Below are 12,702 nucleotides of genomic sequence, written 5' to 3'. Positions count from 1 at the left end.
ATTTTTTGAAATGTTGGGAACAATGTGTCTAGCACTGTTCTCAGCACTGTGGATAAATCTGTGACCAAAAAAAAAAAAATCTCTGCCCTCATGGAGCTCCCTACCTGAGGGAGATGGACAATAAACATGACAAATAAATTATATGGCGTGTTAGATGCTGATAAATGCTATGAAAAGAAGAAAAATAGAGTAAGTCAAGAAAGACTGGAATTCCTGGTGGGGTGTGAGAATGTCGTATTCAATGGTGGTCAGTGTGGGCCTCACTGAGAAGGAGAGATTTAAAAAAAAAAAAAAAAAAAAAAAAAGAAGGAGAGATTTGATCAAAGGCAGTAGGAAGCAGGCCCACAGGATCTGGGGGGAAAGCATTCCAGGCCGAGTGCATGGCCAGTAGGCCTGTGTTGCTAGGTGAAGGGTGAATGAGTGTGAGGGCAGGAGGCAGCCTGAGGGGAGCCAGGAAAGAGGTACACACGTGAGACCTTATGGGCCATCAGACTTTTATTTTTAATCCCTCCCAATGAAGTAGAGTGCTATTGAAAGGTTTTGAGCTAAGAACTTAAATTTACTACATTATATCAATATGAAGTATTCACTAAAAATTGCAAGTTATTATAGCACGAATTTCATTAAATGCCCAAAGAGCTCAACAGCCATTGTCGAAACTCAATAATGTCACACTGAAGTGTAGTATAAGATTTGAAAGATGCTAAAAAGGGCACATACCATAAATATACAATAGCACATATGAGCTCCTCCCACGACTAGAAGAAAGGAACGGCCTGTATAATCCCAAGCCATGAAGCATGTTATGTATAATAAGGCTGCCTTTCTTCTTCTCTTTATGCATTTGTACAAATTATGTGCTTGCCATGTGTCAGGTGCTGGGGAAAGTAGAGAAATTAGTAAAGTTGCTGCTCTCAAAAAGCTTCTACTCCAGTAGAGACACTAAATAAGCCAAAATATAGGCAGTGTCAAGTGATGTTCCGTGTTATAAAGAAGAAAATGAGATAAAGGAAAAAGAGCTATGGGAGGTAGGGATGGCTCAGAGCAAGCCTCAACAGAAAGGGGATATTTGACAGAGACCTTCAGGAAGCAGGCAGGCTTTCTGGATAATGGGGGGAAGAGTGTTCTAGGCAGAAGGAATATCAAAGGGTGAAGCTCCTGGAGAGGAGGATGCTAGATGCTTCCTAGAGCAAGATTTGGCTACTGACAAAACTCACTCCTTTGATGAAGTCAGAGACATCCTCCCCTCATATCTCTCTCCTTCTCTACCTTTCAGCTACTGTGGCCTACTAGACTTATAGCCTGTGTCCATGTCCCAGGATATTCATCCCACTCTGGCAAGTAAGGGACCTACAGAGAGTGCAGTAAGAATCCACAGGTCAGGGGACGCCTGGGTGGCTCAGTGGTTGAGTGTCTGCCTTTGGCTCAGGATGTGATCCTGAAGTTCTAGGATCGAGTCCCACATCGGGCTCCCTGCATGGAGCCTGCTTCTCCCTCTACCTATGTCTCTGCCTCTCTCTCTCTCTGTGTCTTTCATGAATGGATAAATAAAATCTTTAAAAAAAAAAAAAAAAAGAATCTACAGATCATAGGTTTTGAGAAAATTATTTTAGGGACCTTGCTGTGGCCAAAATTCTTGAGCAGAATTTCATTTGGACTTATATTTGAATGTGTGAGGATTTGGGAATTCAAATTGTAAAATAAAAAGCCTATTGAAATGGAATTTTTATCATTTATTTATTTTATTTAGAAATGGAGTTTTTAAATGTCTCTTTGAAATTTTTATCTCTATAGCATATGGTTTTAACATAGTACATTCCTATTTTCTAGATTTCTTAACTACATTGTTAAAATTAAAATAACTATATTATCTATGTATTAAAAATAAAAGTTTTCTTTAACTTTCCTATAATTCTTTGTCTATTTTGGAAATACTGAATTATTATTTTTGACCCCTTATTTTGGTATTCTTTCTTTCCTTCCACAAGCTTTTACAAGAAAATATTTACCCACATACCGCTTCCCAAAAAGAAATATATTTTAATATAGTTTGTATGCCCTCAAAACTGATTTGCTTTGCAATTGTTTTGGCATCTAGAAATACAAGTAATGTAAATACATACATTCATTTCTTATAAAAACAGCTCCTTAAAAAGTATTCCGTCTCAAAAATTATTTGAGATCAAACTAACAAGGATTAAGTCACTTAAGCGATATTTATCCAAAGTCATACCTACTTCAAAATATTTTATAAATCACCAAAATTTCTAAAAATAGGAATAATCCATTGTAAATATCATAAAATATATTAGTGATAAATATTCTTTTAAATTACCTTGATCATTGGCCTTCATAATGCCAAATAGCTAAATGCATTTCAATATAAATTGCTAAATGTTTCTTTTTACTCATTTATTGCTGTAAAAAAAGGTTGGTTTCTTGCATAATCATATTTTAATAACACAAAAGTTTACCTCATGAACCCAGAGACGTTTAATCACTTCTTTGGTTTCTGCTGTTTCTGGTCTTGACAAGCAAACACCCTGAATGACACGGGAAAAATCACGGAGGTTGAACAAGTAGTGAGATTTAGCTGGAGTAGGCAAGAGATTCCTCATGGCTTCTTTATATAGAGCCATCGTACCATTAACAATTTGTGTGGTCAAATCTAGAAAATCGTCTGGAAATTTATGACTTAAAAAAATAATAAAAAGAAAGAAAATGTTAGGAAATACAATACACAGATGATATTTAGCATACCTAGTGTGAAAGTTATTCTGATCAAATGATTTAATTTATAAAATTAACATTTCATATAATAATGATACAATTTTAATTCAAAACTGCTTTCCATTCATTGTTTTATGTTCAAAGAGACTCCATGGGAAGGCAAGACTAATGTAACAGACTTAGAACTACTTAAATAAGTGAACAGAAGAGCCAGCCGAGGAACCCTGACCATATAATTCAAATCCAGCATCCACTAAACAAGTGTGTCCTATTCACTTTCACCCCTTAGCATTCTCAATTGCATATAAAAGGAATCGCTGAAGAACACTAGTGAAATGAGTATTTTTGGAGAAAAAAAGGAAGCAAATAAAAATACAGAAGAAAAAAGAAAAAGGAGAGTTTTTTTTTTAAGTGAAATAAACAAGGAGTCAGGATTTAAAAAAAAAAAAAAAGAAGAAGCGCAAAGGGCACAATTAGGTGGGAAAGAACATGTAGAACAGAGATCCATTTGGAAAAACTGACTCTAACTTCCCGCTCAACAAGGTGCCGTGGTCCCCCTTCATCATCACCAGGTAAGGCAACGAATGACAATTTTCCTGAGAATGGACATCAGGGAGCTGAGACCTGCACTGCTCAGCTCCACTTGGCTCCCTGACCTCTGCACATCTTGTGGAGAAGCACTGAACGTCCAGAGCCAGGCAGCAACGTTTCCCCAGGGCACAGGCCCCAAGGCTACACTCAAACTTAGACATGAATCTCCTTGGAGAACTCAAGAGTTCTACTACAGGGTATGAAAGTCACAGGAAAAACCTGGAATAAATCTTTCCAGCATTAATTGCACTACATGGTAAAAATTCAGAGCATTAATAATTCTACTGTGGACATATTATACAGCAGAGTGCAAAATTGGTATGGATTTTGGGGCTAAAATTCAAGACATCAGACAAAAAAAAAAAAAAGAAAGAAAGATACTCTGGCCCCTTTGTGATATGGTCCCATACTTGGAGATGAGAGCAGCAGAGGGCAGTGATGTTACCTGTTATCTTTTTCTTTATCTAGGGATGTTTTCAGGGAATAGTGTGAGGGGTACTACTTGTATTGATAGGTTTCCAAAATACTCTATACCCTCTAAATGAAAAAAAGAAACACACTTTACATTACTTACCAGATTTTTAAATGCCAGGTTAAAATTCTGGAGAAGATTGTAAACATGGATTTATCACTAAACTCATTGATTGTTATAATATTAAAATGTCTCATATATCGGGGAGTCACTGGATTTCGACCACCACCTAAATATTAAAAAGAGTAACTCTTAACAATGTTACTGCTACCCACTAGAATATTTTCTCTGATATTTTACAGCATAAAACAAATTGAAAGATGGACAAATTCATAGCACACAGAGAAAGTAGGAGTAATTGTTTGGGTAACCCTGACCTAAAAGCAGCTTTCCCCTCAAATTCAACACACTGTTTTTCTTTTTCTTTCTTTCTTTCTTTTTTTTTTAACACACTCTTTTTCTAATTGAATTGTCTGATTGAGTTCTTGGGTCAGGTCAATTTACCAAAGGAAATCAGATCAGATGGAAAGCCATTGGTCACCTTCTCTGTAACTCATATAGCCTAAAGCAGTAAATAGTAAACGTCCTCATAATATAATATTAAGATACATTAAAAAATAGTAATATTACATACAATTTTGGCAAACCTGACTGATCAAACTTAAGAGTCCTTCCCACATGGCTGAAATTCAACACAATCTTAGCATTTAGGCTAATTCTTCACCCACATCCTAAAATGAATTTCCTAAAGACTAGTCCATGTGGTTCATGTGGCCACTTCACTGCATGCTTGCATTTTTAAAGATTTGTGGATTATCTCACTCTCACAAAATAATGATTACATTTTCAAAGATAAGGCATTTTTTTAAAAAAAGTAATTATTTTGAGAGAGAGAGAATATGCATGAATGGAAGGAGGGTCAGAGACAGAGGGAGAGAGAATCTCAAGCAGACCCCACGCTAAGTGTGGAGCCTGACAAGGGCCTCAGTCTCAAGATCTGAGATCATCAACTGAGTCAAAATCAAGAGTTGAACACAACTGACCGAGCTACCCAAGTGCCCTTCAATATGAGGCTTTAATAACTGATTTAAAATGTAACATCATTTAAAAAATTATTGGTGTTATTATCTTTAAGTATATAGACAAATCTCACTTTTTTTTAGAAGAGAAAAGAGAGGTAAACCATACAACAGACTCATAACTATAGAGAACAAACAGGGTGGCAGGAGGGAGGTGGCGGGAGATGGATTAAATAGGCAATGGATATTAAACAGGGCACCTGTTGTGATGAGCACTGAGTGTTTTATATATGTGATAAATCGCTAAATCCTACACATGAAAGTAATACTACACCGTATGTTAACTAGAATTTAAATAAAAACTTGGAAAGAAAAAACGCATTTGAAGTGGCCCAGGAAGTGCACTTAGAGGAATTACTGACTCAGAGCAACCTGACTGGGTTACAAGTCAAAAAAGGTCAGGGGGTCAGAAGAGACTCTCTGAAGAAATGATATATGGAGAAAAGGAATTTTTAAAGACTGCAATACCAGCTTGAGTTCAGGAAAAAGAGTTAAAGATGTCCAGTTAGTTGAATCAAGCCACTTTTGACGCCCCATCATAAAAAAAAATTTCTCCCGTATAGATTTCTTCGAGTTTATCAAATTCCCATGAGAAATGTAAAGAATCTTTGAAGATTAATTCTTTTGGCTATTTGATACTTTAAATTTCTCTTAACAGCCTGATTAAATCCAAAGACTCTCTAGAATGGGACTTGATTGGGGTAGAAAAGGAGATTTCATACAGTAGAAGAATTAAGGAATAAAAAAGAAGGAAATGAGCTGCCCCAGGGGGATCTGGGTCCTTAGATACAGAGAAAGAAGTGCAAAGTCGCAGAAGGTGGGAGAAAAGGGATTTGGAAGCATTGGTGGGAGAACGGCCCTAAGTAAGGCAATCCACGTTGTAGTGTTGACCATTGTAGTATCTTCCCAGAGGCCCCAAGGTATACACAGAGAAAACATACACACGAGAAACTCTAACTCAAATTGTCCAGCTGGATTTCTCTCTATCTCCAGGCATTTCTCCAGATACAGATACGTAGATTGAGAGTAATTCTCAATCTTAGTGATCACAAACTCAGAAAATGTACCTGGGGGTCCCATGGCACACATGATTTGAATGTCCACTAGTTTAATCATAGAACAATCCTTTAGGTCATACCAATTCCAGTGATCTAACCATTGTCTAAGCAACTCAATGGGAGGCTGAGCCCCATATACTTCACGAGCGGGCATATTGACATCATCTACAAAGACAACCTGAGAATAAAAAGAGAAACAATATTAGAAATACTTAACCCCTTGATATATTGTCCTGTTGTGTAAACAGTGTTGAGGCAAAGAATGAGATTATCTTCTTATAGAATTCATATGAGAGACATGATGGTTTCTTTTCAAATCAAGAATAATACCCCCTAGCATCCGTGCTTCTAAGGAATAGGGAAAGTCTTGTGACAACCATTATAGATTAAAAGAGTTGAGGATTTATTAATCCTCTTGCACAATTTGCTCATCAATATGCCTCCTCTTTTTCCTTATACAATTCTAATACATTGAAGTAAATGAGAAAGGTAGGATGTTAAAATGATTATAACTTCCGAGTGGTGACAGTGAGGTTCAGAAGGCTGTTTGTGGCAGAGGAACACAAGGGACGTCAATTGATAGTTGGGTTGTTTAAAGGCCTAGAGGACTAAGCAGCAAGACTGCTGAATAAAAATGTTAATCAGAGAATGAGAAAGGTAGCTAATTTCCCAGATGAATATTCTATTTTTTAATTCAAAGGGCAATTGCTTGTTTTTAATGTCAAGTTGTCTAATGCACATGCAAATGTGAAGACACTTATGGGAAAACTTAATCAAAATTTGTGACTAAAGGGGGCCTGGCTAGCTCACTCAGTAGAGCATGCTACTCTTCATTTTGGGGCTATAAGTTCGTTTGGGCCCCATGTTGGGTGCAAAGATTCCTTAAAAATAAAATTTTTTTTAAAAATGTGTGATTTTTTTTGTGTGTGTACAAAAAGCTATGAAGTCCTAGTATATCTGGTTGTTCTGACTTTCGCAGGGCACATGAAGAGGACCAGGGCTGTACCATACGTATAGAAACAGAGACCAATTACCATTCTCTTGCCCAAAGGAGGACCGAAGACTCCCTTTCTTCTTTTGTCCAATTTTGACATGATAATATTCTGAGTTTGAGCTGCTGTAGTCTGTGCTGAGAAGTTAATTAGCAGAGGCTTGTAGATATCTTTATTGAGTTGATTTAAAAGAAAATTCTGTAAAACAGAATATAACAGGAAATAATAAATGAGCCATAGTTGGAACTATGTCCTGACATTTCAAAATAAACGCTAACATCACTATTGACACTTGAATTTAGAGCGTCATAACAATGTGAAACGAGAGATGGAATCAACACAGTTACCATACTGGTGGCACATCCGTGTTTGTCGAGGACCAGTGCATACGGCTTCTCTGATTTCCAAAGCCACCGTGCAGGGTACACGTGCCTTCTCAGCATGAGGTCATGGGGACCCAGAGGCTTTCAAGAAACTTGCTTCAGGTCTCAGGGGTGGGGCAAGAATTCAAATTGTCCCCTGTCTCTTTCCATATCAATGTTCGTTTTGTTATAGTTTATCTTTCCACTTAAATACCAAGTTATCTGACTTTCAGTTTGGAAGCAAATATGTATATTTTCCAAATGCATTTCTTTGGAAAGCAAGTGCAATTATAAGGATTATTAATGAAGATGTGTTTTACAAAACATCTTGTAAAAGAATAATGAAATAGGAAAACAATTACCGTATGTTAGGTAGAAAAAGATGACAAAATTAAATGCAAAGTATGCTCCCCATTTTGCAAAAAAGTTTTGTTTTGTTTCTGTTTTGTTTTGTTTTTTTGTTTGTTTGTTTTTTGTTTTTTTAACCTGGGTCGTTTTAATGCCTGGGTTGAATTTGGGTTGAGGATACAAATGACAAAAGGCTTTATTTTTCTCCAACCACTGCCTTTCCCCATGTCAAGTATCCATTCCTTGACTCTTGATGATACCTTGGGTAAATCCCTTAGCTTTCTGTATACTTTCAGAAAAATCTTTCTTTTTTCTGTATTTTTAAAAATTTAAATTCAAATTAGTTAACATAGTGTAGTATTGGTTTCAGGAATTTAATGATTCGTCACTTACATATAGTACCTGGTGCTCATCACAGGTGCCCTCTCTAGCATCCCTCACCCGTTTAGCCCGTTCCCCTTACTTCCCCTCCAGTTTGTTGTCTAGAGTTAAGAGTCTAAGTGACTCTTAAGGTTCTACGGTTTGCCTTCCTCTCTGCTTATGACTGCCTTTGCTGCATCCCAAAGGTTTGGACTGTTGGCTTTTCATTTTGATTTTTATTTCACTGATGATTAATGATCTTGAGCATCTTTTTTTCGTGTGTCTGTTGGCCATTTGTCTTCTTTGGGGAATTGTTTGTGCATGTCTTCTGCCCATTTCTTAACTGGATTATTTATTTTTTGGGTGTTGATTTTGATGAGTTCTCTATATAGACTCTGGATACTCTCTGTTTCCATGATTTTTTTTTTTTTAGCTCTTCTTTAATTCCCTGGTTAACTTATTCATTCTTTAGTAAGATGTTCTTTAACCTCTATGTATTTATCATCTTTCCAAATTTTTCCTTGTGATTGACTTCAAGTTTCATAGCATTGTGGTTGGAAAATATGCATGGTATGATCTCAATATTTTTGTACTACTCAAAGCCTGATTTGTAATCTAGGATGTGATCTATCCTGGAGAATGTTCCATGTGCACTTGGAAAGAATATGTATTCTTCTGCTTTAGAATGAAGTGTTCTAGTGCTCGCTTCGGCAGCACATATACTAGAATGAAGTGTTCTAACTATATCTGTTAAGTCCACCTGGTCCAGTGTGTCATTCAAAGCCCTTGTTTCCTTATTGATCTGCTTAGATGATCTGTCCATTGCTGTTAGTGGAATGTTAAAGTCCTCTATTACTATTGCATTATGAATTTCCTTATGTTTGTTATTAATTGATTTATATATTTGGGTGCTCCTGAGTTGGGGACATGAATATTAACAATTGTTCAATTTTGTTGGACAGACTCCTTTATTATTCTATAGTGCCCTTCTTCATCTCTTATTAGTCTTTGGTTTAAAATCTAGTTTGTCTAAGTATGGCTCCTCCAGTTTTCTTCTGATGACCATTAACATGATAAATGGTTCTCCATCCCCTCACATTCATTTTTTTTTGAAAGATCTTATTTGAGGTAGAGAGAAAGTGAATGAGTGAGCAGGAGTAAGGGAGTAGAGAGAGAGAAAGAAAGAAGCAAGCTCCTTGCTGAGCAGGGAGCCAGACAAGGGGCTCCATCCCAGGACCCTGGGATCATGACCTGAGCCAAAGGCAGATACTTAACCAATTGAGCCACCCAGGCACCCCCATCTTCTCACTTTCCCTCTAGAGTGAAAGTCTAAGTCTTTGGGTCTAAAATCAACCATTTCAAAGCAGCATATCAATGAGTTTTTTTAAATCTATTCTGATACCTTATGTCTTTTTATTGGAGCATTAAGTCCATTTACATTCAGAGTAATTATTCACAAATATAATTTAGTGCCATTGTATTACCTGTAAAGTAACTGTTCCTGTAGATTGTTCCTTTATAGTATTTGTTGCTTTTTTTTTAATTTTTATTTATTTATAATAGTCACACACAGAGAGAGAGAGAGAGGTAGAGACACAGGCAGAGGGAGAAGCAGGCTCCATGCACTGGGAGCCCGACGTGGGATTCGATCCTGGGTCTCCAGGATCGCGCCCTGGGCCAAAGGCAGGCACTAAACCACTGCGCCACCCAGGGATCCCCGTATTTGTTGCTTTCTGTCTCTCTTTCCCACTCACAGGGTCCTTTTTAATATTTCTTTTTTTTTAATATTTCTTTTTTTAATAAAGATTTTTCATTTATTTATTATTCACGAGAGACACAGAGAGAGAGAGAGAGAGAGGCGCAGAGAGGGAGAGGGAGAAGGAGGCTCCATGCAGGAAGCCTGACACAGGACTTGATCCCAGGACTCTGGGATCATGTCCTAAGCCAAAGGCAGACACTCAACTGCTGAGCCACCCAGGTGTCCCCTCTTTAATATTTCTTGAAGACCTGGTTTAGTGTTCATGAGCTCCTTTAGTCTTAGCTTGTCTTGAAAACTCTATTTTTCCTTCTACTCTGGATGACAACCTTGCTGGATAAAGTATTCTTGGCTGCATATTTTTCTTCTTAGCATGTTAAATATTTCATACCACTCTCTATGTCCTGTCAAGTTACTGTGGACAGATCTGCTGCTCACCTTATGTATCTACCTTTGTAGGTTAAGATAAAAGAATGCTCTCTCAATCTTTGTATTTGGCAAGTTTCACTGTGCTATGTCTTGGTGTTGACCGGTCCTTGTTGATTTTGCAGGGAGTTCTCTGTGCCTCTTCGACTTGAATGCCTGCTTCCTTCCCCAGATTAGGGAAGTTCTCAGTGATAATTTGCTCAAACAAACCTTCTGCCCTCTTTTCCCTGTTCTCCTTTCTCAGGGACTCCTGTGAGATAGATGTTGTTGTGCTTTCTGGAATCAGCGAGTTCCCTAAGGCTATACTCATGATCTGATAGTTCTCTTTCCCTATTCTTTTCAGCTTCATTGTTTTCCATAATTTTATCTTCTGTATCACCTAGTCATTCCTCTGCTCCTTCTATCCTCCATCCTTCCATCCTCAATCCTGTGACTGTGATTACATCCAGTCAGTTCTGCATCTCAGTTACAGCAATTTTATATTTCAGCCTGACTAGTTTTTAGGTCTTATCTCTGCAGCCAGCGTTTCTCTGGTGTCTTCTATGCTTCTTTCAAGCCCAGCCAGTGTTCCTATGACTGTGGTTTTAAATTCTTGTTCCATTGTATTGCTGATATCTGTTTTGAGCAAATCCCTGGCTGTGATTTCTTCTTGGTCTTTCTTAGGGAGAGAAGTCCATCATCTTGTCCTTGTGTCTAGGCTTGTGTCTTCTGTGTGTTCTGACCGTAATACTGTATTAAGCAGGAGTCACACACTGTCCAGGGCCTGGTGCTTCAGGAAGTGTTTCTGGTGTGTGCTGTGTGCGCCCTGCTGCTGTGTTTTGGCTGCCCTTTCCCAGAGGTCAGTCCTCTGCAGAGTTCCTCCTTACTTGCAACGGGGAGTGTTTGGACCTTTAATTAGGTGTGCTTTGATTTCCTAGGGGAAAAAAAAAAAAACCCTCATCCAAAAAAGAGAAAAGGAAAAAGGAACAAAAAACACCTACACAGACTAACAAAAGACTAGAAACCTGATTCTAATGGAAAAAAGAAAACTTAAAAGAAAAAAAGAAGAGATAAGCCTGATTCAAAAAATGAGAAAAGGAAACAAAGAAATGAGCAAAAAAACTATAAGCTTGACTCCAAAAGAAAAAGAAAACAAAAAGATTATTCAGAAAGTTTAAAAAGATTAAAAATAGAAAAAAGAAGAAAGCCTGGTCCTATTTCCACTAGAACTGATGATGCTTCGGAGCACTCAAAGATCAGTAGATTTGGTATATTGTGGGGGGAAGGGGCCTGCGTTGTTCTTCTGAGGGGGAGGCCTTTTATGCTGACTTACAGCCAGACCTACCCTTATAGGGACGCAATGGGGTGGGGTTTGGTGTATGTGACTCCAGCTTCCACTCTAGGTGCTATGTTTCTCTCTGAAGTCCAACTATACTGGCGAGGTGGGGCAGGGGGTTGGGATGTGTATGGAAGTGGCACCACGCTACCTTTTCCTCCCCAGGGAGCTAACCTCCCACCAGCACTATTCAGGAGGCACTCACAGAAAAGCAAATAATCTCCCCTCCTGTGTCCCAGGCCCTCATCAGATCCTCACCCTCAAACTGTCTGTGCCTGGCCATCAGCATGCCCTCCACCTTAGTTCTCCTGTATTTGATCTCTGGTGCATGACTGGGATTCAAAATTCCAAATCTTAAAGGACGTGGCAAAGCATGGACTCGCTCTCCTCCAAGGGAGAGAGGGCTGAGCTCAGCACCATTCTGTCCCAGAAAAGCAGTCAAATGGCCATGATGGTGCATGGAGTCTATGATGAAGCACCAGGAAAAGCTGCAACCAGGTTATCTGTCCTGTGCCTCGGTCCCCGGCTGTTGAATGGCCACTACTCAATGGTGCCTGGCAAGCCTTTTGTCCTTGGAGAGGCAATTCCCTCTTCCAAATGTACTCCAGGAAGAAGAACATTCTTTCTCTCCCAGTGCAACTCGGGATCTTGAGCTAACCCTACATGCTGCTTTCTCTCCCACTTTCTTCCTCTCTCCCTGACTTCTCTCCACAAAAAGGGCCCCTTCCCCTCTGTGGCACCGCAGTTTTCTCTCCCCCAATTCACGGCTCCAAACTTTGCATCAGCCACATTCTCTCCCTCTAATTGTGCAGATTGTTTTCTTAAATCCTCAGATCAATTTCCTAGTTGTTCATCATGATTTGATGTTCATCTAGCTGTGTTTGAGGGACAAGGCAAGCCCAGGTTCCCCCTACTACTCCACCATCCTAAGTCTTCCTTCCAGAAAGATCATTTTCTAACCTGGTCAAACCAACACCTTGATTTAAAATCTGTTTAAAAATAAATAAATAAAAATAAAAGAAAAAATAATAATAAAATCTGTTTAAACTTCTCCTAGCCCCTGCTCTTGGATATTCCCTGAAGCAGTCCTGCCATAAAGTAGGTGAATGCATGTTGACTGAGAAGCTGCAATGGCAGAGGGACCACTGGTGGCTCCTTTGGACTCCCCTACCTGCTTTCCCTATCTTCTTCCCACCCCGCAGCTGGCTGGGAG

The 12,702-nt window shown here is 38.7% G+C and overlaps 1 protein-coding gene and 1 long non-coding RNA gene across 10 annotated transcripts in view; one reads left to right on the top strand and one right to left on the bottom strand.

The window, feature by feature from the left end:
• The window catches only part of DNAH7 (dynein axonemal heavy chain 7), a 234,340-nt gene that overhangs the window by 108,358 nt on the left and 113,280 nt on the right, over positions 1-12,702 (bottom strand). For all 4 annotated transcript variants that reach the window (XR_012024865.1, XR_012024864.1, XM_072812865.1 and 1 more), the window contains exons 37-40: positions 6,965-7,120; positions 5,940-6,108; positions 3,896-4,022; positions 2,475-2,694 (exon numbers count right to left, since the gene is read on the bottom strand). Coding sequence is in view for 2 of the 4 variants with exons in the window: in XM_072812865.1 (XP_072668966.1) it covers positions 2,475-2,694; positions 3,896-4,022; positions 5,940-6,108; positions 6,965-7,120 (672 nt within the window). In the remaining 2 variants the exon portion in view is untranslated. The remainder of the gene's footprint in view (positions 1-2,474; positions 2,695-3,895; positions 4,023-5,939; positions 6,109-6,964; positions 7,121-12,702) is intronic.
• The window catches only part of LOC140625537 (uncharacterized), a 136,613-nt gene that overhangs the window by 73,236 nt on the left and 50,675 nt on the right, over positions 1-12,702 (top strand). For 3 of the 6 annotated variants that reach the window (XR_012024866.1, XR_012024867.1, XR_012024873.1), the window contains one exon: positions 1,277-1,520. The exons of the other annotated variants lie outside the window; for them this stretch is intronic. This is a non-coding gene — a long non-coding RNA (uncharacterized lncRNA). Of the gene's footprint in view, positions 1-1,276; positions 1,521-12,702 lie in introns of those variants that run through there. 6 annotated transcript variants of the gene reach the window in all.

This window comes from Canis lupus, chromosome 36 (genome assembly GCF_048164855.1).
Source record: "Canis lupus baileyi chromosome 36, mCanLup2.hap1, whole genome shotgun sequence".
NCBI lineage: Eukaryota > Metazoa > Chordata > Mammalia > Carnivora > Canidae > Canis > Canis lupus.
This window is presented reverse-complemented; position numbering and strand designations above follow the sequence as displayed.